The sequence below is a fragment of the Centropristis striata genome, chromosome 5, assembly GCF_030273125.1.
Source record: "Centropristis striata isolate RG_2023a ecotype Rhode Island chromosome 5, C.striata_1.0, whole genome shotgun sequence".
Lineage (NCBI taxonomy): Eukaryota > Metazoa > Chordata > Actinopteri > Perciformes > Serranidae > Centropristis > Centropristis striata.
The window spans coordinates 16,759,835-16,787,661 of record NC_081521.1 but is presented as its reverse complement, the minus strand read 5'-3'; the positions used below and the strand labels follow the sequence as shown (position 1 = coordinate 16,787,661).

Sequence of the window (27,827 nt, the reverse complement as noted above, 5' to 3'; positions counted from 1 at the left end):
AGAGAGTGTTTTTGTGCAGTGCTCCATAGTTTTAGTCACTTTTATTCTTCATAAAAAGTGTAATATTTACCACTAAAATGTGGTGAAATATAAGTATAAAGTCAAATAAAAAGTAAAGTACATCAAATTTTCCTTAAGTATAGTACTAAGAATAAATGTACTTGGTTACAACCCACCATTGACGTTACATGATCTCTTTTTATATTGTGAAAAAAACAGGCTGAATGTGAAGAATGAAGCTTTGCAGTGACTCAGCCTGCCTAGTAGTAGCCAATCAGCACTGACCAACATGCAGTAATCAACCTGAACATGCAAACTGTAAGCAGAGCTATCAGGACATGGTGTGAGGCAGCTTTATTCTCTTTCTGTCAGTTATTTCTGGAGGAACAGGACACGTCTCTGACCCTGCGGGTGACGGTGGGGTCCCTCAGGGCCTTGCCCATCAGGTGTCCCAGCAGTGTGTTGGTTCTCAGGAAGCGCAGCCGGATGTTGGTGGCCTTGGTGAAGTCCCTGAGCACCGGGGAATAGGAGAAGTTCATGGCCCCGGGCCGCCCATTCACCAGGGACACCACGATCTGAGAGAGCGAGAGGACAGACGTGTTATCAGCTGACAGCAGGTGTGCAGACAGAGACACTGCAGCCTGGGAACAATGTCCTGCAGGGAGATCTCACTCACACACAGCAGCAGCAACATGTGAGAGTCTGTGCAGAGAGTTTCTGACTCGTGCAGAAATCACATCCAATTTATTTATATTGCACGGTTGATTTTATGATTTTGTATAGATGATGGGTATACATGCATATTGTATTATGTGCGGGCAGTGCATTTTATCGTCTTATTGTATTTTATCGTTCTATTATCTACTTACCTTTTTTATTGTGCTTTTATTGTGTTATCTAATTATTGTGTTTATCTTTTTGTGCAGCACTTTGGAAACCCTGTGTTTGCTAAACTAGTGCTATATAAATAAAGTGGATTGGAGTCGATTAAAAAACATCCGAGGTGCTGAAAAACATCATGAGAATGTGCAGAGCAAGTAAAAATAACATTAAGAGATGATGACAGCAGTATTATAACACAAATAAATAATGTGTGCATGTTTTTTGTGTTATCTATATGTGAAAAAAAGCTTGCGTGGCTCTTTTGAATGGACACCTTAAAAGACATTAAAGTCCTGATTCCAACTGCGCGTCAGCATTATTCCCATCAATTAGTTAACTTGCATTTATGCCTATTAATACACATGCATCTGTTTATTTTTTATCTATAAAATGCAGAAAACTGTGAAAAGCGTCACATCACAGAGTCTCAGAGTCCAAAACTTTAAGATATTTAGTGACATAAGCAGCATTTTGAATGATTAAGATACATTTATGAGTGATGAATTGTATTTTTTGGGTTTTATCAGATATACATTTATATTTCTATATGACAGAGATAAAAGTTAACTTGAATATTTATAAACATTTAGGAAAAGTAGTGAGTGTAAAGATGGATAATGAAGCTGGAATTAAAAAGTAAGTAAAAACGAATGATTTATTTTGCTTAATGCTTTTTATTTTCTGTAAATATTACTTGTTTGTATGATAATTTCTCGTTTTTCTATGTTCCAAATACATTTCCAAACAAAAAGCAAATCAAATCTTTACATTTCAGAAGTTGGAATTCGGGAATAATTGCTTGAAAAATGATTTAAATGATTAACTTGTAATATTATAATAGTGGCAGATAATGTTTCTGTTGATTAATTCATATTTTGCAGACACTGAGGGAACATAGAGTCACCTCTCCGTTCTCCAGCGGGACGATCCGGGAGTATTCGGTGGTGCAGATGATGTCGTTGTCGGTGTTGATCCTCTCGATGGTGCTCTGTCCGAACCGCTCGATACAGTCCCTCTTAGAGGCTACACACACACACACACACACACACACAAAGATGAGAGAGAAATTACAGAAAAGCGTCTCATCAGTCAGTGCTGAACATGAGTGTTGTGTAAAACATCTCGAGGTATTTTAACAAGTCGTCTCAGTGATGATTAGAAGATTAGAGGAGGGTCTCTGCTGGTCCAGGTCTGTATTTTACCCAACAGACACCCTTTAAATACACTTCAGCTGCATTTAAAGCTTTACAACAGCTGGAATCATCAGCCAAACTATCAACTAACCTCTTAAAGTTCAACCAGTGCTTTGATGCTTCAGCCACTTTAACAGAATCTCAACCAAACGTAATTAAAGTTCTTCTTAACTCACGTCAGAGAAACCACCTTTACAGAATAATCAAGCTATAAAAGTGTGTGTGACATTCAGAGAGCTCAGCTTGTTTCAGTCACAGCGTTCCTTCATGAAGACACATTTCACACTCCTTGAATAGTTTCACTTTATCTCAGACGTGTCCTTCACACAAGAGAGCAGAGAGATAAAAACAGATCCAGACAAAGAGATTTTTTAATGTCAAGATGTTACATCCAAACTCAGTGTGTGTGTGTGTGTGTGTGTGTGTGTGTGTGTGTGTGTGTGTGTGTGTGTGTGTGTGTGTGTGCCACTAACAGCTGAGGCAGGTCAAACTAAAACTGTCAAATAAATCTGAGATTTACAGCTTTGACTCTCACACACACACACACACACACTGGCATTAAACTGACATTTAAAAAATATATCAATATATTTTTTAAATGTTGAGAGCGTGATTGTCTGTGTCTATGTGTCAGCCCTGTGATAGTCTGGTGACCTGTCGAGGGTATACCCCGCCTCTCGTCCAATGTCAGCTGGGATAGACTCCAGCCCCCCGCGACCTGAGTGTGGATAAGCGGATAATGGTAATGAATTAATATTTTTAAATGTGATATGGAATTAGACCATATCACATACATCGATATAGTTCAAATTTTCTTTCTCTCTTTGTATATAAATGCTGCCCTTACTAGGGTTTGTCATATTTAGTTTTGTAATGTTCGTTATTCTTTTCTCATCTAAATATATTTATCTCAGAAAAAGAACGGCCTATTTTAGTTTACAGGCTATTATTATTTAAGATACTTTTTTATTTAAATGTGCACTTTATGGAGCTTTGATTTTTAAAAAAGGTACTCCTGTTGTGATACAGTATTTATGTTCACTTAAATAAACTGTTTCAATAAAAACTTGTGACATGTCATATTTGACTTTGACTGAACATTTGCTCTCACTTTGCAATAAAAATATCGATATTCAGCCTAAAGATATCGGGATATGAGTTTTGATCCATATCCCCAAGCCCTACAGCATAGTGTTGCAATTTTTGCGTGCTAATATTAAATTACTTAATATTTACTTACTTACTTATCCCAGAGTGGATTCTGCCAGTTAGTCTGGTAGAATCTCTGGAAGAATTAGACAGCCTGATGGCTGTAGGAGCGAAGGATCTTTTGTATCTACAAAGTATCAATATTTAGCGTTCCGTAGGCTGTATGGGGCTCACTTTTATGTCTTTTATATCTCCTGGAGATCCTGGTATCATAAAAACTAAATAGTAAATGGACTGCACTTATCTATTAATGCAGACCACAACATTTTCAGACTTACTGATTCAAAACCAAAACTATTTGAGTAATTTGCATTAATGCATTTTTAATCACAAATGTGTACAGATGCATCTCAATATTTTAGAATATCATAGAAAATGTTTATTTATGTCAGTAATTCAATTCAAAAAGTGTAAACAACACATTATATAGATCAATTACACACAGAGTGAAACATTTCATGTCTTAATTTATTTAATTTCTCAGTTCCAGTCTAAAAAAAATATAATATTACAAAAGACCAATTTTAAAAAGTATGTTTATTATGTGAATGTTGGCCTCTGAAAAGTATGTCTAGTGGGGCGGATTAGCTCAATATTTTACAACAATCGTTCACTTTGTGATAAAAGCATGAAATTTGGTAGATGTGTTGGTGAATTTGTTTCGAACAAATCTGGATATTGGGCCACCTCAAAAGCGCCCCCTAGTGGCCGTGGCAGGCATTTGTTATACGAATAAATCAATAATGAATAAAAACTGCCCTTTTAATAATACCAACTGGTGATGAATTGTATATTGTTGGAAAGCCTGATTAGTCACCTTTACAACGAGGTACAGCTTGTAAGGATCGTGCATTCATGGAATGAGCAACGGGGCTAAACGTGTGGGTAGCACCCCCCAAAAATATGCATCCCCTGTGTAGTGGGGTGGATTAGCTGAACAATCGTTCATTTTGTGATAAAAGCATCAAATTTGGTACACTCATTGCTGAATACATGTTTAATGAATCTGGATATTGGGCCATCGCAAAAAAAAAATCTGATGGCTGTGGCGGCCATTTTGAAAAATGGCCATTTAAAAGCGGCCATTTTTAAAAATGGCCACCGGTGGTTACTGGCGACGAATGCTTTGCCTACCCTACAGCTGCTGCTTCATGTTTTCAGCACCACAAATATAATTTAGAGACATGTTAAAGTGACAAAAGCTTTATTACAGTCTAATAGAAAAGAACATTAACTTTGTATAACATTTTATTAGGTCTTGATATTCCCATTCACAGGCTACGGCCTCCTCTTTGGCTTGTATTCTTCTGTTGCTCCTTAAAAAGAAAAAATAATTTTCAATATTGTGTGACCTGCAACAATAAAACCAAAACACATTTAGACAGAGAAAAAAATCATACATTTTAAAAATTCTACTAGGGTTACTTGTAGCAGGATACTCTTTCTGGCAAAATCCTTGTACTGAGGTGTGTGACTTAGTCAGGCGGCTTAGCCAAATAAAGGGGACACGCCGGACAAGAGCACCACATTTTTTCCACATACTCTCTATCATTATAGGTTTCAATTTTTAGTAGGAGCCACTTCATCAAGATTGCGGTGATGGCAGCCATATAAAGTCTATGAGAAACGCTATATCTTCCAAGCCACTTAGAAGGTCAATCTTGGTGTCAAAATCTACATTTTCTGTGTCCAGGAATCATTTAAAGCTATTGAGAATATCACTAGATGATTATTTGATCAATCCTGAGTTGAAACTGTTTGGAATCAATGTTCACGGGAGAGTGAGGATTAGCTGCCATGTACACTGCTCAAAAAAATCAAGGGTACGCTTTCATCCCATGTCAGATCTTGATCAACAAATTATTTACAGTTAATCATCCAGTGATATTCTCAATAGCTTTAAATGATTCTTTGACCCAGAAAATGTATATTTTGACACCAAGATTGACCTTCTAAGTGGCTTGGAAGATATATTGGTTCTCATAGACTTATGGCTTATGGCTTATATGCCGATCAACAATCTTGATGAAGTGGCTCCTACCAAAAGTTGAAACCTTTGGTGATGGAGAGCATGTGGAAAAATGTTGGTGCTTTTGTCCGGCGTGTCCCCTTTCTTCTCAAATCTGGTCCTAAGCCACCTGACTAACTGTGATGGAGTTATAAAATACATTTAAAAAAAGAAAAAAAGAACCACATGGGCAAAGGAGACATTACATATAGTGTGTGTGTGCCTGTGTGTGTGTGTGTGTGTGTGTGTGTGTGTGTGCAGAGAGGGATGTCCACATTCCACAGGACATAATTTAACAGTGTCTTATTAAGCTTTCACACCCAACAGCCACTGATACATGTTCCAAGCTAACTAGCTAGCTTAAGTACCTATTTTTGCTATCTTGCTAATTTACTTTTCGGCCAAGGCCCATGATGATTGTTTTTCTCTTTAGCCTTTATGATGTTCATAGCATATTTTATTCATAATTATAACAGGTGAAATAAAATATTTAGACATACCTTGATGGACAGTCCACTGCACTGCTTGTCCCAGGAAGCAAATGCTAGCTAGCTCATTTGCTAGCTAGCTCGATGGCTAGCCCGATTGTGGTGGGGCAGGAAAAATAACTGAAAGAGTGTCTAACTGGATTTTTGTTAATTTAATATGTGTATTTACATTTTTTAATTTACTTTTGTATATTTAGTTTACATTTTTTAAATATTTTAAGAAATAATTTAAATATTTTTTGTCATTTTAACGAAGAAAATGACTGCTATGGCCACTAGGGGGCACATTTGCGATGGCCTAATATACAGATTTGTTTGAAACATATCCACCAACACATCCACCAAATTGTGTGCTTTTATCACAAAATAAACAATTCTTGTGATTTATTGAGCTAATCCGCCCCACAGGGGATGCACATTTTTGGGGGGTGCTACCCACACGTTTAGCCCCGTTGCTCATTCCATGAATGCACGATCCTTACAAGCTGTACCTCGTTGTAAAGGTGACTAATCAGGCTTTCCAACAATATACAATTCATCACCAGTTGGTATTATTAAAAGGGCAGTTTTTATTCATCATTGATTTATTCGTATAACAAATGCCTGCCACGGCCACTAGGGGGCGCTTTTGAGGTGGCCCAATATCCAGATTTGTTTGAAACATATTCACCAACACATCTACCAAATTTCATGCTTTTATCACAAAGTGAACGATTGTTCAGCTAATCCGCCCCACTAGTCCATCATATGACTCATACTTGGTTGGGGCTGTTTGACTTGAACTACTGGAAATTGACTTTTCTATCATATTCTAATGTATTGGGATGCACCTGTATGTTGGTGAATAATAGATAAAAAGTCCCAGTCTTAAGCCCAAACCACTGAGTCTGTAGCGACCTGCAGAAATCAGACAAATGAATCTTCTTTGTAGGAGAATATGAAAACGCTTTGGCTGTTTTAACCTTTTACTATTCCAGGTCCTTTTTTTGTGTGAGAATTGGTTGTTGTGGGCAGTGGATGTTTAGGGGAAGATAGGAGGTCAACAATAAATGCTACATAAGTTGTTTCAGCATTTTTTGGATTGATACTATTTGCTACATACATTTGGTGCTGAATTATGCAATTTTATTCATACCGAGAATGGATAAAAATGGTCAGGAAAACTCTCCAGAATATAACATTAATATGCCGAGAACAACATAGAAGAATTCATGCTGAGATTTGGGTTCAAAAACTTTTGATCATTCTGGAGATTTCTGTATTTTCAGCCATTAAATGACGAGCACTTCTGTTCTTCAAACTGCTGCAAACTCCCTTATTGTGAATAAACCAAGGAGAGCTGCACATCTTCTGAATGCTCTAGGTCTTTAGTTTGTGGTTGTAAAGTTTCATGAGTTTATATAGCAGAACGTTAAAAGGTTAAACGTCATTTTTGTGCAGGATTGTGTCCGTCTGTTGCATGATTTCTCCTGTAACTAGGTCTGTCACGAAAGTACATTTTTTAAGACTATTTATTTTCCCAGAAACTATCACGATTAACGATAGGATCATTGTATCAATGTCGTTTTAGTTTTATAACGATATTAGAGCATAATAAGTTCATCCTTTTCCACAGCAATGCATTTTTAAATCTCGAGAATATGAAACACTGGAATTGAAATGTGGAAAAGAAATATTAAAATATCTTAGATAAATAAAACATAAAGAAATAAAATACAAATAAAATAGACTTTCAGTCTCTGTTAACAATAAACTGCACTGAAATAAACCTTACTTATTATTTTATTTTATCATTAAAATAACAAACAGCTGGAATGGCTGCTTGGGAAATACAGGTTTTTGTTTGCCACTTCGTACTGCCTGTCAAACATTTGCAGCTTTACTTTAAACAAAAAAACACATAAAGTTACGCATGTAAACGACAATATATTGAGTCCAGGAAAAAACTATTGTGTTCATTTTTATATATTGAAAGATAAGTCGATATAGTAATTATCGTGACAGGCCTACTTCACGTTGACGTGTCGAAACAAAACGAAGAAAAAAAACTTCTTCGCTGCGTTCTCAACCAATCTTAAGTGTTCAGAGCTGCAAGCCCTGCCCCCAAAGTTCATAAACTCTTGGAAGGTTCTCTCCCCCGAGCAGGGACTTTTTCTGATTTAAATAAAACTTGTAGACCCTGTAGACCCTGATCCAACAATGACTTCCCTAAAAGGTTCCTGGGTGAAATGGGCCTGAATTTTTTTGAACCAATAATGTTCATCTACCAAAGAAAAGTTAAACTTCAGAGCAGAACAAAGGTAATCTTCTAAACAGCATAAATCAAAGCTGGCTGGCAGAATTTTTCCTTTCAGCATCATCAATCAGAAGCAGTCACCTGAAACTGTTCAGTGCCATGCCTGTTCTGTGCTGCGGGGTTTCTCTTTTAACTTCCCAGAAAAGAAAAGGGAATTTCAAGAAGCAGTCCCAGGCTCCTTGATCTGAATGGCAGCCTCAAACCAGCAGACAGCAGTTCTCTGTGAGGAGTCACACTGGTTTATTTTACTGCACTAATGCATTCAAGAGAAATATGAGACAAGCTGAGACAGTCTGCTGTCACAAACAGTGACGGGACAGACTTCATCCTAACCCTCTGAACCCCAACAAGCTGATTCAGGTCATTCTTTCTGCTCTTTATACATGTTCCTCTTTGTGTCCTTGTGTTTCACTGCAACATTTAAATATCTATAAATCTATAAGTCCTGCAGCTCTATGGAATCAGCACAATCAGAACAACTCAAACATGTCTTTGTGCAGAATAATACAGTTAGAATGACAGAAATCAGATAAAAAAAAAGTTTTCTACACATTTTCAAGTATTGTCATGTTTCCAGCCTCTCCTGTCCTCTCCTCTCTGCTCTGTGTAAACAGCCTATCCTGTCCTCTCCCCTCTGCTCTGTGTAAACAGCCTCTCCTGTCCTCTCCTCTCTGCTCTGTGTAAACAGCCTCTCCTGTCCTCTCCTATCTGCTCTGTGTAAACAGATTTTCAGTGAATATTTGTCACGTGACCGTTGGTCTCAGCAGAATCAATCATTTAATGTTTTTAACAGGATCTGGTTAGTGCAAACACTTTATTTTAAATGACACATGTAGAATAAAGAGATTTTGACACAAATATCAACATTTTAAGCCTTGTTTCGGTCACTTTTTCTGATGGAAACATTCTCAACCTATGATGATGTTCACACCTTGAACGGAGAACTTCAGAGTTTCTTTCTACAGGGTTAGGAAGGCTTTCTAGAGGGTTAAAGAATTGTAGGTCAAAGAGATCCATCAAACCTTCGAGAAGTTTTTCCTCTGCATCAAGGCCACCTGGAGCAGCTTTCAATCATGCAAATTAATGCCACACACACACACACACACACGAAACAGACCCCCCCCCCCCTCTGCTCAGGTGAACATCAAGCTGCGACCTGCTGGCAGACGTGCCTGGAATTCCCCAGCAGCCCACCTGAACCTGCCACAGCCAATCAGCTGGCAGCTCTATGATGTAATGACCAGACCAACAAACCTCCCGCCCAATCAGCCGCCGGCCCCTCAGGGCAGCAGTTTAACTCTGAGATCAGAGGGAGGCTGAAGCTGAACCCTGGGGGAGGTTAGGAAAGCATGAAGTGATGGAGATGGAATCTGACTAACAACCAAACATCTGGAGTCACGTTTCTGTTGCTACTCACAGGCGAAGTACTGCCAGGGCTGATAGGTCTGCCCGAAGTCCGTGGACCGCTCCAGAACCCAGAGGTCAGGGCGGGGAGAGTTGGCGAACTTGATCAACACGTAAGCAACGTGGAAGACCTGCAGAGACACAGAGGAGACGCTCACATTATTCACTGTTATAACATTCTGCCCTCTGTTGTGGTGGATCTGTGGATGTTTGAGCTCAGCAGAGAAAGAGGAAATATGAGAGGAGAGAATGTGTCTATAACTGCAACATTAGAAAGAGAGAGAAAACAACAACAAAAAAAGGATCCATTAACAGCACAAAAATATTCCTATTGTTAAAACTTTTGGTCTTTAAGTATTGTTGTTGTTGGGCTTTAATATATTACTCTTTATGTCCTTATGTTCCTTATTTCGATGGATTTAATTTCTTGATAATTATTCAACCCTGATTCCAAAAAAATGTTGTGAGGCTGCGATAAATGTTATTGAATGCAATATATGTGTGACCCCCCAGAAGCTAAGAATGCAATAATTTGAAAATCCTTTGCCACCTACATATTCACCTTTATTTACCAACCTTTTTGAAGTTGAGGTACTATTCAAAGCACAAAGTTTAGAAGTGTGTCAACAGACAAATCTCATGACAGGAGGAGGAGGAGGAGGAAGAGGAGGAAGACGAGGAAGAGCAGAAGAAGAGGAGGACAGGAGGAGGAGAGCAGGAGAAGGACAGGAGGAGGAGGAGACAGGAGGACAGGAGGAGTATGAAGAGGAGGAGGACAGGAGGAGGAGGAGGAGGAGGAGGGAGACAGAAGTAGGAAGACAGGAGGACAAGGAGGAAAGGAGGAGGAAGAGGAGGAGGACAGCAGGAGGACAGGAGGAGGAAGAGGAGGAGGACAAGAGGAGGAGAAGGAGGAGGAGGACAGGAGGAGGAAGAGGAAAGTAGGAGGAGTACAAAGAGGAGGAGGAGAAGGATAGGAGGAGAAGGAGGAGGAAGACAAGAGGAAGAGGAGGAGGAGGAGGAGGAGGAGGAGGAAGAGGTCAGGAGGAGGAGAGGAAAAGGACATGAGGAAGAGGAGGACGAGGGGAGGACGAGGAGAGTAGGAGGAGGAGGAGAAGTATTTGATTAGACTTTATTTATGTAAGTTTAATGTGTTAAAGAAGAGAAAGAAGAAAAGGATAGGAAATGAGTAAAGACAACAGAAAAAAATAAAGTGGTGATTAAAGAGAATTAAAACGATATGAAAGGAAAGAAACGATTAGACATGACACAAGGAACATACATGAAAAGAGGAAAAACAGGAAAGTAAAAGAAAGGTAAAGATGGGACAGGAAATTAGGGGAAATTAAAGGGAAATTAGGAATGTAAAGAGACAAAGAGACAAGCTAATAAAAGACAATGAAACAGAAAAACAAACAGCCTGCGTGACCTGCTCCGTCCTCTGACATGCTGCTATCAAAAGGCTGAGTCCTGTCACTAATCAGCCCCACATGCTCTCTCAGGTTTCTTGTCTTTCACTTGTCATCCCTCGTTCATTTCCTACGATGACAAGCTGCTCTCGAGGGTCCAGACTCTTTTGTTTTGTCTGTCGGACCTCGAAATCTCTCAGAACACTGAAATAACACGATGACGCAGACAATAATAACATCAGTAATCACAGTCACCTCCAGGTCCTGCCTCAGAGCTCAGAGCTGCTCTCTGACTGCAGCACTTCATGAGTTAAAGCTTATAGAAATCTGAAATAATGTTGTATTTATTGGCTCAGCCTCCTCTCCGGGGTCGACTGGTTGCTCTTTATTCAGGATGTGATGGTGAAATATTCATCCACCCCACGAGACCGCTCATTAATGTTCAGGGCAACATTTCATTTCTACATGTCAGCTGTTGCTGTCGGGCTGCAGAAATCATCTGTTACTGACCCTCAGTCAGCCTGAAATTCTTCTTTTTCAGTGAGCATTTTATTATTTAGGAGGAGGAGAGGAGAGGAGAGGAGAGGAGAGGAGAGGAGAGGAGAGACAGTAGTAGGAGGAGGACGTGGACAGGAGGAGGAGAGGAGTAGGAGGAGGAGGAGGACGAGAGAGGGAGGAGGAGGAGAATGAGGAGGAAGAGGAGGACAAGAAGGAGGAGAGAAAGAGGAGGATGACGAGCAAGAGAAGAAGGAGGAGGAGGAGAGAAAGAAGAGGAGAAAAGAAGAGGAGGAGGACAGGAAGAGGAGGAGAAGGAGGAGGAGGTCAGGGAGAGGAGGAGAAGGAGGAGGAGGAGGAGAGAAAGAAGAGGAGAAGAGAAAAGACGGAGGACAGGAAGAGGAGGAGAAGGAGGTGGGGAGGAGGACAGGAGAAGGACGACATGTCATGTTTTCTCTGAGACTCAAGTTCATCCATCTCCATCCGTCCAACCGTTCAATAACTTTAAAACTGTAATTTCTAGAATGACTCAGATCACTCTTCATCAGGAAATCACATAAACAGTTTCTGTTGGAGTGTTCATGACATTAAAAATGGTCTTTGAATGTGCACAGATTTTTCTAACTTTTTTTAGAAGTTAAGAAAGAAAATATCTAGAAAAATCCTTCAACTTCCGTATCACAACTTTGAACAAAAAGAAAGTAAGTTCCTGTGTCTACTCTATGAGCATGTGTCTGTCTGATCTGAAGGACAGGAAACAGAGAGCGAGGCCTCGACACGTCCCTCGGGGTCCAAGACACAGAGAGACAGATCTAGAAGCATTCCTCTGATTCCAGGGTTAAAGCTGAACTTCAGACGCTTTGAGCCACAGAGTCGGTTTAACTGAAAACACACGACTGAACACGCAGACAGGATCAGGTGATCTGCTCCGAGCTACAGGAGGCTATCAGCACACATCTGTCCAGCTGTTATATGTCACTGCAGGTTCATGCAGCATTGCCATGGTGACCAGCTGAGACCCCTGATGTCGTGAGTGACCCTCAGTCGACTTTAAATTCTTCTTGTTCAGTGTGCATTTCATTACAGTTTTATATTCCAGGAGGGAGAGAACACTTTAAAATCACTGGACGCAAAACAATGCCCTGTTACTCTTTGATCATCCATCTTCACGCGGAGGAGGAGAGGAGAGGAGGAGGAGGACAGGAGGAGGAGGAGACGAGGACAAGGACGAGGAGGAGACGAGAACAAGGACGAGGGGGAGACGAGGACAAGGACGAGGAGGAGACAAGGACAAGGACGAGGACGAGATGAGAACAAGGAGGAGGAGGAGATGAGGACAAGGAGGAAGAGACGAGGAATGGGGGAGGGGAGAGAGGAGGAAGACAAGAGGAAGAGGACAGGAGGAGGAGAGGATGAGGAGGAGGAGGAGGAGAGGAAGAGGACAGGAGGAGGAGTGGGAGGACAAGTGGAGGGGAAGTGGAAGAGGACAGGAAGAGAACGACAGGAGGAGGAGGAGGACAGGAGGAGGAGGAGGAGGAGGACGAAAAGAAGAGAAGAACAGGAGGAGGGCGAAGAGGAAGAGGAAAGGAGGAGGAGAAAAGGAGGAGGAGGAAAAGTTTCCTCACCAACAAGAAAATGCATAATTAAGCGAGTGCACTCTGTCTTTCTCTCAGCTGACTGTCTCCAGGTCTCTGTGGGAGTCAGTCTGACACACACACACACACACACACACACACACACACACACACACACACACAACTAACACTGACACTAACAAACACACACACAGACACAGACACTAACAAACACACACAGACACACACTCTCAACAAAAGGTTCTGCTGACCCCGTCTTTTCTGCCGCACACACACCTCTCCACACAGGATTTATGGATTAGTGGCGGCCTCCTGAATCGCCTGTCAATCCCATCAATTACACAGCCGTTGGTTACGGGCAGCCAGCAACAGGTCACACTACGGGTGAAGAGAAACCGATGGAGAGAATAAAAGAACGTTTTGGAAGAAAACTAAGAGAAGAGAAACCAAAAAGAGTTGACTCAGAGTCAAGGCAACTTCTCAGATCCTCTCTGTCCCGTATAAACAGCCGGACACGAGACGAAAAGAGCGCTTAGTAAGAAAGACACAAGTATAACTTCATCATGTAACCTCTCAGGGACATGGCTCTTAAGTACTGAGCCTAAAAGAAACAATAATGGACGAGCTGCAGAGAGTTGCTTTTCCAGTGAAAGAAGCTGCTCCGAGCTCCAAAAGTCACTACAAGTCGCCAGATGATGTAACGTGCTAATTTGCATATTTATGACATCACGGTGCATGCAAAATTTCTTCAGAGATTACTTGCATGCTCGTAAGAGACGTTGTGTCCCATGATGCTAAGCAGTTGTCCATTCTTTGTGATTTTTGTGCTTGTTTCTTGCTATGATGTTCTGTTGTTATATTTATGTGCAGTTATTATATAATCATGGAAAAAATTATTAGACGACCCTTTTTCAATTTCTTGCTAATTTTAATGCCTGGTACTAACTAATTTGTTTGGAAAAATATTTTATTTTATATATTTATATATATTTTATTTTGGTTTTATTGATAATGATTTTGGTTATCATCAAGAAAACCATGGAAAATGTCTAGATATCAGCTCATAAATTAAACTCTTATCAGCTATTTTTGTTGTTATCATTATATTTGTCTAAACAAATGTTCCTTTAGTTGTACCAGGTATTAAAATGAACGATAAACTGAAGAAAACAAGAGTGGCCTCTATATGTGTGACCCCCCAGAATCTGTTGTCATTGAATTTCCTGCCTTTTAAACTGCTGGGAAAGAACAAGATATTCCTGTTTCTGACTTGTAAAAGAGGGAGCCTGAAGTCGTATTCTATTACGTTTTGCCTTTTCCCCGATGGCCTGATTTTCTCACTGAATTTGTCACAAGTTGCTTCTTATAAATAAAGTCGCCAAGAGGGTCTGAAAGGTCACTAAATCTAGCTACAAACTACCAAAGTTGGCAACAGTGAGTCAGAGTTATCAAACCTGAAGTCTGCTGACATTTACTTTGTGCTACTTCATTTACCCTGACACAATTTCCACTAAAAGAGACTTGATTTTTGCTTTCTGTAGTAAGTTAAGAGTAAGAAATGTCAAAATGTTAGAAATACAAACTCACACTAAAGAGTCCGTTTGAATGGAAACATATACAGTGTGTGTGTGTGTGTGTGTGTGTGTGTATACGTTTGAGGAATGCAGGTGTGATTGAGTGTGTGTGTGTGTGTGTGTGTGTGTGTGTGTCTGGCCCCTGGCTGGTTTAATAATTGTACACATTCCTCGGTGGCACCACATTCCCGGTACCTCAGGTAACCATGGAGATAAGACGAGAGACATAGTAAAAAGGACAGAAGGAGGACGGAGGGATAAGAGCCGACACACCGAGTTTAAATGTCACCTGTTCCAGATTCTCCTCTCTGTGTCCTTGTGTTTCACTGTAATATATAAAATCTCTATAAATCTATAAGTCCTGCAGCTCTATTATATGGAATCAGCACAATCAGAACAACTAAAACATGTATTTGTGCAGAATGAAAATGTTGAAAAAAAAAAAAAATGAAAAAAAAAAAAACGTTTTCTCAACATATCGAAGTATTGTCATGTTTCCAGCCTCTCCTGTCCTCTCCTCTCTGCTCTGTGTAAACAGATTTTCAGTGAATATTTGTCACGTGACCGTTGGTCTCAGCAGAATCAATCATGTCTTCACAGTGTCTCTGAGGAGCAGAATTTAATATTTTTTAACAGGATCTGGTTAGTGCAAACGTTTTATTTTAAAGGACACATGTAGAATAAAGAGATTCTGACACAAATATCAAAATTTTAACACAAGTTTTGGTAACTTTTTCTAACAAAAACTTTTATGACCTATGCTCCATTCAAGGACCATCGGAAATTTAAAACTATACAGTTTCTTTCTATGATAAACGGTGCATTATTAGCGATCTTTCAAAGGAAACAAACGTCTTCAGAGGGTTAAATTCTAACTTATGCACTTATTCACACTAAAGTGACTCTAACAGGCTGGAATCAGTCCGCTCTGAGCTGCAGGATTCCCTGGAGGAAATACTCTTTAATCAGAGCTGCTACAGTGACACCAGCTACATGTTCTGACAGCACACACACCAACAGATGTTCGTGTGTGTGTGTGTGTGTGTGTGTGGAGGGACGCGTGAGGCATTTCTTCACAGTAAGCCGGGCGGATGGACAGATTATTCTGGCGTCTTGTAAGTGTCAAAAGAGAGACTGTGTGTGTGTGTGTGTGTGTGTGTGTGTGTGTGTGTGTGTGAGATAACAGACAGGACTGAGGAGCAGCAGCTGCATCTGTCAGTACATGAAGAGATTTAAAGGAGCATTCTGTAGTTAAACATGTTTCTGTTTCATCCTCTCACTGCTCTGTGAAGAAACAACTGATTGTTCTAATAAAGTACAAAGATTTATATAAATATCATCAGAGGCAGTGAGTCTGCAGAATGGATAAGCCAACTTATTGATTATTATATTCAATCTACTTTTTTCACTTTTATTATAAATTGCCTTTGGCATCATGATTTCTGACGAATATTGTTTAACCCTCTGATCACTGAGCAGTTTCAGGGTGTTTTTTTTTTGCTCCTGTGACATTTTACTCAATGCAACATATAAAATCTTTATAAATATATAAGTCCTGCAGCTCTATGGAATCAGCACAATCACAAAAACTTGAACATGTCTTTGTGCAGAATAACACAGTTAGAATGACAGAAATCACAAAGAAAGAAGGAGGTGTTACTGAAGAGCATAACATGTATTTTTTTTTTTTACAGGATCGTAAGTCTTAAGCGAGACATAGAAAAAACGAGTGATTTTGACAGAAATATTACAATTTTGGTTACTAATCTAAAAGTTCATCACATGTGACCCACTGAAGGACTGTCGGAAAGTTCAAACTCTCACAATAACACCCTTTTCATAGTTTTTTCTATGATTGGGTGGGGCCCACCTGCAAAACTGGAGAATATTCACCTCCCATTGACTTCAATTCACATCCTCATCATGTGGAGTTTAAATCTGGTGAAGTTCTCGACATTTTCATGTTCTTATCTGAACTTTTTCTCACTTTAACATTCATGATTTATACAGGAAAGTGTCGGAAAGTAATAAAATATACAATGCATTAGTGAAAGACTGCTATGACTCCTGCAACAGGTCTCGTAAATTAAGTCTGTGAGAGAAAATTCAAAATAGGAGGATATTTGTTGAATCTGTGAGCTCCTAAATCACCCATAAGTACGAGCCACTTAAGAACAAATCTGTTTGTCTGAGTTTCTTTGACAAGGACCTGATTGTTGCCGTGTCCAACCAATAACAACGACGAGTGTTTCTCCGCTCCATCTCAGTTTCCAGCCTCTTAAATGTGATAAATTACGGGGTTTTCCATCGTCTATTGCTCTATATGAGCTGGTTTAGCTTCAGACAGCTGGCTGTGACAAGACGAGGATGTAAGATGTGAAAACTTAACGACACTTTCCTCCTGAAAAATTAATCCTCCCTCACTCTGTTTCCACTGACGCTTCTTGTTATCTGTCACTCAGAGTGTGTGTGTGTGTGTGTGTGTGTGTGTGTGTGTCTGTGAGTCTGTGTGTTTCTGTGTGTGTGTGTTTGTCATCTTTTTCACTCAGTGCCAGACTGAGGAGCAGCTGCTGTGATCACACGCACACGCGTGCACACACACACACACAATCCCCAGCTAAAAAAATAAGTGATAAGTCGCTTCTCTTTCTGTGTGTGCGTGTGTGTGTGTGTGTGTGTGGAAAGGGAAGGTCATTCTTCACATTCCAAGTCACTCTCAGTGTCTCTCTTTCCTTTCCTAAGCCTCCCTGAACATGATTTCATTCATACCTCCCTTTCCCTCCCATTCTCTCTCTCTCTCTTCTGTCATTGGAGCAAACTCTCAATCCTCCTGATGGATGTGAAAAAAGAATTACTACTTTTCTGTGTCGTGTGATAATTGAGCCCAGATGGTTAAACTGGAGAAAAGCTCCTTTACAAAAAGAATCGTTTTAATGAGTATTTAAATCACAGACAACATCACGATTGATGCATTTCATGCCAATATTCTCAGTTGCTCTAAAAGTGATCACCAAAAATCAAACATTTATTGTAGAAAGAAACTGTAAAAACAGGCGTTATCATCAGAGTTTGAACTTTCCGACGGTCCTTGAGCGATCATTCGGATACGAACGTTTGGATTATAAAAAGTGACCAAAACTTATGTTAAATGTTGATATTTTTGTCAGAATGTCTTTATTCTACATGTGTCATTTAAAATAAAGCATTTGCACTAACCAGATCCTGTTAAAAGCATTAAATTCTGCTCCTCAGAGACACTGTGAAGACATGATTGATTCTGCTGAGACCAACAGTCACGTGACAAATATTCACTGAAAATCTGTTTACACAGAGCAGAGAGGAGAGGACAGGAGAGGCTGTTTACACAGAGCAGAGAGGAGAGGACAGGAGAGGCTGTTTACACAGAGCAGAGAGGAGAGGACAGGAGAGGCTGTTTACACAGAGCAGAGAGGAGAGGACAGGAGACATGTCATGCAAACATAACAATACTTTGATATGTACTATATGTGTTTGAGTTGTTCTAACTGTGCTGATTCCACAGAGCTGCAGGACTTTTCGATTTAGATACATTTTATATGTTGCAGTGAAACACAAGGACACAGAGAGGACAATGTAGAAAGAGCAAAGGAAGACGGAGGAAGAAACCAACAAGTCCTCCAGCCTAAGCATTCTGCATCACATTAGAGGAGAAAAACCTTGACGTGTCTACACTGTCCCTTTATCTCTCTGTCTCCGTGTCTCTCCAGGGGTTCGGGAATGTCCAGCTCGTCTTCCTTCAGAATCCCGGGACAGAGATTCCTGAGGGAAGACTCTCGCCACTCCTCTCGGGTTTCACTGAGAACATTTTCTGACAGTTTCAGGTTTCGCCGTTTAAAACAAGACGCCTCCCGTTGAATTATAAGAGCTGAAAACGATACGTCGTCTATCAAAGCAAAGCAGAGGCTTTCTGATTTAGCCTCTAACAAGATAGAGGGACTCAGAGAGGGTCAGTATATGTTAAGAGTGGAAAGGACGACCTCATTCAAAGTTTATCATCATCTAAAAGCCACATCTAGCCAGATGCATGAAGGATCAAGATGACTGAAAACACAACTGGAAGCAAATTAATACTTTGCAATTATCTTCAAATTTTCCTTCTTCCACGCTCGTACAACCTCGTACAAAGTGTCATCTTAAAGTTTCTCATCATCTAAAAGCCACATCTAGCCAGATGCATGAAGGATCAAGATTCGTGAGCTGAAGGCAAACTAATGCATTGCAATTATCTTAACACATTTTCCTTCTTCAACACTCCATTACAGTAGAAATCTGCACCACGACACATCACAGTCCTGACGGAGATAAATGCACAGATACAGCCTATAGAAGACGGATCAGCCTGGTTGTGTTGTAATCTGTGTATCTTCCGTTCAATACATATCCATTCAGAAATGAAAACACGGATAACAAAAAGTGACCTGTTTTTTTCAATAATCAACCTTTCACTTACATTACTACATCATACAAAAGTCCCATTTCTCTCTTTTTTTAAACACAATGCATGACTAGGATATCAAGTATGAGAAAAAGGCCGAATGTTGATTTTGAAAATTTACATTTTGCAATTCAGTGGTCATGTGGTCAGGATTCTCTGATCCTGAGGTTCCCACGGCCACGACCTCTTTTATTAGGTCCGTACGGTTCTATGGATTTGTTGGTCGGCCTCAGGCTCAGGGTGGTGTTATCCCACATTAAAAGCTGCAAATGTCACGTTCAGCCCCGAGCTAACTGACCTGTAAATCCTCTGCTGCTTGAATTCTTCACCTTAAAACAAAGCCTATCAGCAGAGGATAGATACAGCTGGAAGTGCACATTATCCTCACGCCTGTAATTAAAGAAACCTGACCTGCACTGTACCTAATTACAGCTTACATGTTCCCAATCACCACCTCCATTTCCAAGCTCCTCTCTTCTCCAGGTGGCATCAGCTGCCCAGAGGCTACAGATGCACAGAGACAGCCTGCACCCTACAACACCTTTACATTCAGCCAGCTGGTCCACACACGCTCAGCCGCTGATCTCCCAGTTCACACAGACACTCTGTCTCTATCTTTCCATCTTCATGCTGGAGTGCAGAGTGTTGGTGCTGCTGCATGTATACCATGAGGGGGACAGGTCCGGGCAGGAGGATAGGAGCTGCTGAGGACGTGGTGATGTGTTGCGTTCCAGGGAAGTCGGAAATACTGACTTCCTGCTGGAAAAAAAGGGTGGCATGAGCCATCAAGATGGAATTTATAGCTGGGAAGACGAGAGAGATTTCTACGAAGATCCACAGTTTGACTTTGAGCCTTAAAGTAAATACTACAGAGGTGTCTTCATCAAGGAAAGATATTTTCTACATTTTCTTGCACTTTTGACTTGAATATCTTATAATTATAACTTATGAGATAGTTTACTGTAGCCTGAATGTCTTTTATCTTGTGATTATTAGAAAGCTATCAACTTAACTACACGCAAAGTCAGAAGTGCAAGATATTAGAACCGTAAAAACTTGAGAAAACATCTCCACTTTCCAAAAGAAAAGACTGAAAATGTACTGGAAGAAAAGTACTGTTAGATTTGTAAATGCTCTGTGCAAACCAGGGCTGCAAATACGATTAATCTGCTGAATATTTTATTAGATTTAGCGATAAACTGTGAATCTGTGTTTCCAAAACTCAAAAGGTATTTTAGTTTACTGTCATGGAGGAGGGAAAAAGAGGGAATATCTACATTTAAAAAGCTGGAATCTGAGAAATTAGACTTTTTCTAAATTAAAATATGACTCAGACTGATGGTTGGGGATTAATTTAGTCCTTCACAATTCATTCTCGTCTCTCATCATTCTTCCCGACTGGAGCATCCTGGGAATTTCAGACTTCCCGGCTCTGAAAGAAAGGTAGTGATAAAGAGGAGAAGCAGAAAAGATGACAGAGAGAAGGAGAAGAGGGTGAGAGCTGAGAGGGGAAGATAGTGAGAAAAGAAAAAGCAGACATGAAGGAGACAGGAGGAGATGGACAAGAAGACAGATAAGAGAGACAAGAGGAGGACTGCTGTCATGGAAACACTGACAGACACTTCTTCTCAGAGAGACTTATAACAGGAGACGAGGAAGGAGGGAGGAAGGGAGTGAGCGAGGGAAGGAAAGGAGGGGGGAGTGGAAAGACAGAGAGCAAGGGAGGGAAGAAGAGAAGGACCGCTTCTCCACTGACACTGTTTGTATCTGTCATCTTCATTTTATTGGACAAGATTTTCACCTCAACTGGAGTTAAAATTTGCCGTCCTCACTCAAAATGCATGTGGAATCATGTATTTTGCATTGCTATACAATACATTTTATTGCATAGATTTCCAAGCATTAACTGTAAAAAATGTTTGTATAAATCACAGTAAAACTGTAAAATTGCATGAGAAATAGGGCGTAAAATAAAAAATTGTATATCACTGTAGTAGACACTTTTAATTACTGTAAATCAAGGAATAGTACAAAACTTTTGAAGAACTTTTGAAAACACACAGTTTTACTGTAAAAATATAACTTTTTCAGGTAAAATGTCATTATAGTAATTTGGCTGTGCTGTGGGTTTTCTCCGCTGAGAAAGCGTGCACAGCACACCAGCTGGTTGTGTTGTGACGGCAGCAGAACGACAGAAGAACCCAGAGGATAAACTGTTCCTCTTCTCCCTGTTTCAGGAGGAGAAACAGAGAGAAGAAGAAGAGTTTGTCCTCCGGGTTCCTCCACAGATTGATGCCTCGTTCCACAGCTCAGTCTGACAGCTCCACATCCCCCCAGGATGTGGAAACTCTGCACTGTGTGTGTGTGTGTGTGTGTGTGTGTGTGTGTGTTTTAGACCTTGAGAGTGAAGACATTTCTGTCTTCACTTTCAAGGTTCTGTCCGGTTCTTTGCTTCAGAGAAAAATTCCTTGTATGCTCAACCCTCCTGTTATGTTGTTTTTTTTTTTTTACCCGGGACATATTTAATTATTCAAAAGTGTCAGAAACTAAAAAATCCCAATAAACATTGTTTATATCTCATTATCAACTCCATTACTTACCATTTTAATAAATATTTAGTGCAATGGTGTTCTCTACCTCTCACAGATCAGGTTCAATGAGGATAATCAACTCTTTTTTTCATTAAAAAAATGCATGTTAAAACTTTTTATTAATGTACATTGGAAATACCCACGTATAAAATACAATGGTTTTACATAACATTGATCTTTTAAATTTTTATTTTACATTTTTACATTTCTTTTTTAGATTTTTATACTTTTAAATGGGTAAATTTGACCTGTAACATAAGAGGAAGGTTAAAGAAACTTCACCAATAAAAGTGATGGTGAGTATTTGAACTGCTGTTGGAGGGTTTCATTTTAAGCCTCAGGCCTGCTTCATTCTACACAAGTTTACTTTAAATGTGGGATATATGGTGCTTTTTATCAGACACTACACATATGAAAGGTGACAGAGAGAGTTTTGTAATGAAAAAGCCCCAGCTCTGTTTTTTCCTCTACACAGCCGACCAATCACAGTGTGAAGCTGTCTCACTGTAACCAGTCTGTCTCACTGTAACCAGGCTCTGGGTATGACTTTTTTATTAATGATATAGTGCTGTTACGCACCAAAGTCTAGTAACAATATGTGATATAAGCAGAAGTGGCTTCTATTCAATACAAATATTTTGACTCTACCTGTCTTGAAGATTCATTCTTTATATAGCCTGCCTATCAAACCTAACAAACACAGATTATCTCCCCAGGTCCCCCACAGGGATCAATAAATATTATCTTATCTTGTTAAATTTGTCTGGGAAATCTTCAAGGACATGTGGACCGGCACAGAATATCTGATTCACAATCTAAATCACTTTTTGTTGAGTTTAAATCAATAAACGTCATTATTATTATTATCCTGAGTGCACTTTTGAAAGAAACAGCTGAATTGTTTAGTGCATTACTTAAGTCAAATCTCAATCACATGTATACGAGTTATTACATGTGACGCATCATTTCAGTGCAATTCTGAGAAATGCAATAAGATGATAAGGAAACTGAAGTTGAGAGGCTTCAGATGACATGTTGCAGCCTGACAGACTGAAATGAAATCATTTCCGAACTCAAGAAGAAGAGCTGATGATCAGCAGGATATAACTGATATAACAGGTTTCCTCTCCTCTGACCTCGACTTTCTCCTGGTTCCTCTCATGTCTTCCCTCCATCACTTATTATAACAGACAGCTGGGGCAGATCACTAATTGGTATAGACCAGGAGGAGGAGGAGGAGTGATAAGAGAGAGAGGAGAGGGGAGTATAGGCTGTCTTAATGAAGAGAGAGGAGGAGGAGGAGGAGCAGGGAGAAACATATTTGCTGTTGTGATTAGTTGAATGTAAATGTAATCTTTAGGAGACAGAGTTGCAGTTAATTAGCTTAGAGTTCAACCTGACAGATTTTTTTTCTTCCCCGCCCTCTCCCCTCTGCAGACAGGCCAAAGGTCAAAGGTTAGGGTCATGGGCTGGAGCTGGAGCTGGAGGGGAGTCAGTAGTTGTTTGAGATGAGTCAAACTGTGCAAGGTGCACTGCATGATGGTTAGTGATTCTGTCCGACGTACTCTGGACGCTGGACAGCATGAGACGTACAAATCTTTCAGGACAAAGCACTGCACAGGTTTTAGAGCGAGGTGCTGCAGTCTTTCTCCACGAGCTGCAGAGACTAAATGCTTCAGTTTTATTAAAAGACGACACTGACGATTATAACGTTTCATTATTATCAGCCTCCCAAGACCTGAGATAGGATAAGCTGTTAAGGTGAATGAATGAAAATTGTCCTGTCCAATATGTTTCTGTTCTGATGAAACAACAGACTCACTGACTGACGACACAGCTCATCAGCTTTACAGACTCAGGCTGTGACATCATTGCATCACTACGTAACCGTCATCACCGCAATTCTCAAAACCCCCGCGGCTCGTTAAGGAGAGTAAGAACAAGTCTCCAATAACACCAGAAAAAGTCGCTGGATTTGTCCTTAGTTGCTTTTCTGAAAAACAGTCGCTAGAGGGGGCTGAATTGTCATTTATCTAGAGACAAAGTCACTAATTTGGCAAAATTGAACAGGATCTGCATGTGTGTTAGAATCCTGGGTCCATGTTTCAATACAGGTCAGGTGGGTTGCATCGCCTCAGACCTGAGGACAGTTCGCCCTGGTCGACAGTCATGCTGGGAGCCCCGTTCCTCACGGCAGAGGGGAGAGAGGACATGTCGAGCACATCGTCCACTGCCCAGGAAACACCTTCACCAAGAGCCTTTCCAAGCCGACCGACAGCCGGTTGAAGCACAACCAGACTCAGAGGAGTGGAGATGGGATTTACTGCTCTTTAAAGGGAGCCAGATCCTGTGGAGCAAGTCAAAAGACTGGCTCATTTTTATATTCATTTATTTTTAAGTAGCCAGTCTGGGGTAACTCATTTTATCTGGGAAATAATCACTGGGAGGAATGGTAGGGCAATATTTGAATCAGAATCATTCAAATGCTGACATCCCCCATTAAGCAAATAATTTGTTGACCCGGACTCGAAGGAAATATTATTCTTGCAAATATTATACTTTGCATCAAGATGCTGCTGCATTTCCTTTGGCTCATTTTGTCTCATACTGACCACTGAGGCGCTCACAGGAAGGCAGGGTGGACGTCTTATGACATATTTGCATATCAAATCAGCACCCCACCTGAGCCTGTTCTCCATCTGATCAGTGGAGGAGCACAGGAGCAGCTTGTGTGTGCGTGTGTGTTTACATGTGTGTGTGTGTGTGTGTGTGTATATGCATGTGTGCATGTTGTGTGTGCATATGTGTGTGTATGCGCATGTCTGTGCATGCTGTGTGTGCATGCTGTATGTGTGTGCATGCTGTGTGTTCATGTGTGTGTGCATGTATGTGCATACTGTATGTGCATGCTGTGTGTGTGTATGCTGTGTGTGTGTGTGCTGTGTGTGCATGCTCATCACATCTCTACAGATCAGGCCGACCAGCTCACAGGCTTTAAGGATGTCGCAGTTAAGTGTAAAACTGCGGGGGTGCATTACTTTCTGTACCGCCACAGCCATAATAAAGACATTTGTATTTTGTTGCATGCGGTGTCCATCATGCAGGCAGGCGGACAGACAGAAACGCCAGATATTCCCAGTATGTGTTTCAGTGCGAGGTCGCATGTTGATGGTGACCAGCTGCTGCTTCTGATGGAGCCAGGCACAGTTGTTGCAGCTCTCAGCTCGTTTCCCTCAGTAGCTAATAAACACCTCTCTCTCTCTCTCTCTCTCTCTCTCTCTCCACATGTCTTTCTGTCTCTGTCCGCTTTGATGGCGGCGTGATCTGCGAGTGTTCACAGGGTCACGGGTTCAATCCCCGCCAACAGCTGACTGTGTCCCATTAATGTGTCCAAACCTCAGACAGAGACATGTAACAAGGAGCAAGTGTCATAACTCTCTGTCCCAGCAACACACACACACACACACACACACACACACACAGAGAGACACACACACACACACAGACAAACACTCTCACACTCACACTCGGTGTGATGAGGTTTTAAATGTGGACTCTGCCCTGTGGAGCGCTCAGTCACACTCTCTGAACTCTCTGACTAAGCTTCATTAAGACGCTGTGAGCTGTGAGCTGAGCTGGACACATAAAAACACACAAACACGCCCATTTACACAATAACATCTGATCGTTCAGTCAGTTTTCTGCCTCTTTTAAGACTTTTGAGGTGTATTTTTTTTAAGGATTTCAGACTTGAGCGACACAAAGCTGTTTATTGTTAATCTAAAGGATGAAAAGCAGAGTGGATCCTACTCTGAACCTTTACAGGTTTTTTCAACAGTATCTGCTCCTTTCTACAGGCTCTAGAATCAACACATATCCATTCAAATTCAGTCTAAACGATGAGAAACCTCTGCCTCAAACACATCGACCCCCCCCCCCCCCCCCCCCACACACACACACACACACCTCCACTCCCATTCACCATTTTATGACTTAACTATGGGAAAAAACACTCCCTTCTGTTTGCTGTCCTCCCCTTCATTCTTTCTTTTTCTTTCTCTATCGACTCATCCCTCCATCCCCCACTCCGTCCACTCCTCTGTTTGTGTCAGGAGGAAGACATTCCTGCAGCCACACAATTCTCAACTCAAACATGTCTTTGTGCAGAAAAACAGTTATAAATGACAGAAAGTTTTAAAAAAATATGACTTAGTTTAAAAAGACTGGTATCCAATGGAATTTCTACATGCAACACTGTCTCAGATGCCAACAAGTGTCACGAATATTGAACAAAAGAAATCAAAATCAGGTCTCCACATGCTGAAAACTATCTGCAGTTCCTTCAGTTATCTCGTGCCGTATTTCACTTATCAGAGTTTTCCGTGAACAGAAGAAGAAAGGCCAGCACATGTGATGATAAAATGTGAAGAAACAAGGCCTGAAAGCAGCAGCAGGAGGAGGACAAAGAAAAGGGCTGCCCTTGTTAATGTGACAGTAAATATTGGTTTTAACCAGGTCAACTCCAGAGGATTGTTTGAGTTTCTTTGCTGGTGAATGAAACGGAGGCGCGGAAGAGGAGAGAGAGGAAGTGCAGGGCACGGAGGGAAAGGTCATCTCACTTTACTTTCATAATCAGGTGGAGGTTGTTTGAGTTGTTCCGACTTCTAGACATGATTCCACAGAGCTGCAAGACTTACACTGCCCCACAAAGCAGTAATAACAGTAGTTATAATTAAAAAGCAGAGTTCACTTACCACCGTCTGATATATATATATATATATATATATATATATATATATATATATATATATAGATCTATATATATATATATATATATATATATATATATATATATATATATATATATATAGATCTATCTATAGATAGATAGATAGATAGATAGATAGATAGCTAGCTAGCTAGATAGATAGATAGATAGATAGATAGATAGATAGATAGATAGATAGATAGATAGATAGATAGATAGATAGATATAGATACAGTGTAGCCTTGTATTCCTTCATTGTGTTGAATTGTGGAGACAAGAATCATCGAAATTATGAGTTTATTTGAGAGGGAAATTATTATCTAGATAGTGATCAAGTAAAAAAGTGAGATAAAATGATTACATTAAGATATTAAGTGTAAAATACACAGATCTTTGAATAGTTGTTAAATACTTTTAAATACACTTCTAACAAAATCAATTTGAAAATGTTTATTCACTGAAAACAAAATATAAAAGCTGAAAGAAGACAACAATATTGTAGTTACTGCACTCAGTTTTTGCATTACTTTTACAGCAATGCAAAAACCAGAGTGCAGTAACTACATTTTTGGGGTCAAAGGTCAAATAAATCATCATGATGTTTTAGCATAAAAATTACATTATCATTACATGTAGAAATTAGAGTGATATCACTTACCTACCTATAACCCATTTGGCTGGCCTTTTAAAAAACGTAAAAAAAAACTTTAAAGCAGTTTCTCTCATTTACCCTCTGCATAGTTACTGCAGTCAGGCTTTGTAGGGCAGAATATATTTATATAGATTTTCATATACTGTAGTGAAACACAAGGACACAGAGAGGAGAATGTAAAAAGAGAAAAAACAGCCTGAAACTGTTTGTTGGAGTTCAGATAAGTGACCGGCTCCCTGCAGCAGGAAAGCCCACAGATGGAAAGCTGAATAAATGAATAAATGTGTAGCTATTGTTTGGACAGATGCCTCAAAGTCAGAGCAAAGATTTTTTTGTTTCGTTGCAGGACTCAAAGCTCCTTGCATGCATCAACAGTCTGTTTTAAACAGCCTGGTTCAGAGGTTCTGTTTGTCCTCAAGTTGTCAAACCCAAAACAGACTCTTAAATGAGAAAGAGTAAAAATAAGTGGCAGTAAACACAGTACTGAAGTTAAATCGGGCCCGTCTGCCTCCAGTTCTTCTATCGGTTCTCTAAATGAGCTCATTGTTTGATAGCGGGGCTGACATTAGCAATCGAGCTATTCCTGGTCAGGGTTTGGCCGAGCTCAGAGTCGTTGGTGTCCTTCAGGGAGGACGAGTCTGGCACAGGAAGTGTTATTCTGTCTGGGTTTAGTCTGCACATACTCCTCACACACTGCAGCTGGACTTCCAGAACAGGAGCAACACGGGACCTGGTCTGGTGTCTGATAACAAGATTCTTTATATCTCTGTGACTCGATGTTTACTATTTAAC

General features: G+C 40.3%; 1 protein-coding gene across 2 annotated transcripts in view; it reads right to left on the bottom strand.

The window, feature by feature from the left end:
• Positions 1-27,827, bottom strand: part of lama5 (laminin, alpha 5) — a 158,557-nt gene that overhangs the window by 107,728 nt on the left and 23,002 nt on the right. For both annotated transcript variants that reach the window (XM_059332817.1, XM_059332818.1), the window contains exons 3-5: positions 9,494-9,611; positions 1,787-1,905; positions 405-575 (exon numbers count right to left, since the gene is read on the bottom strand). In XM_059332817.1, coding sequence (XP_059188800.1) covers positions 405-575; positions 1,787-1,905; positions 9,494-9,611 — 408 coding nt within the window. The remainder of the gene's footprint in view (positions 1-404; positions 576-1,786; positions 1,906-9,493; positions 9,612-27,827) is intronic.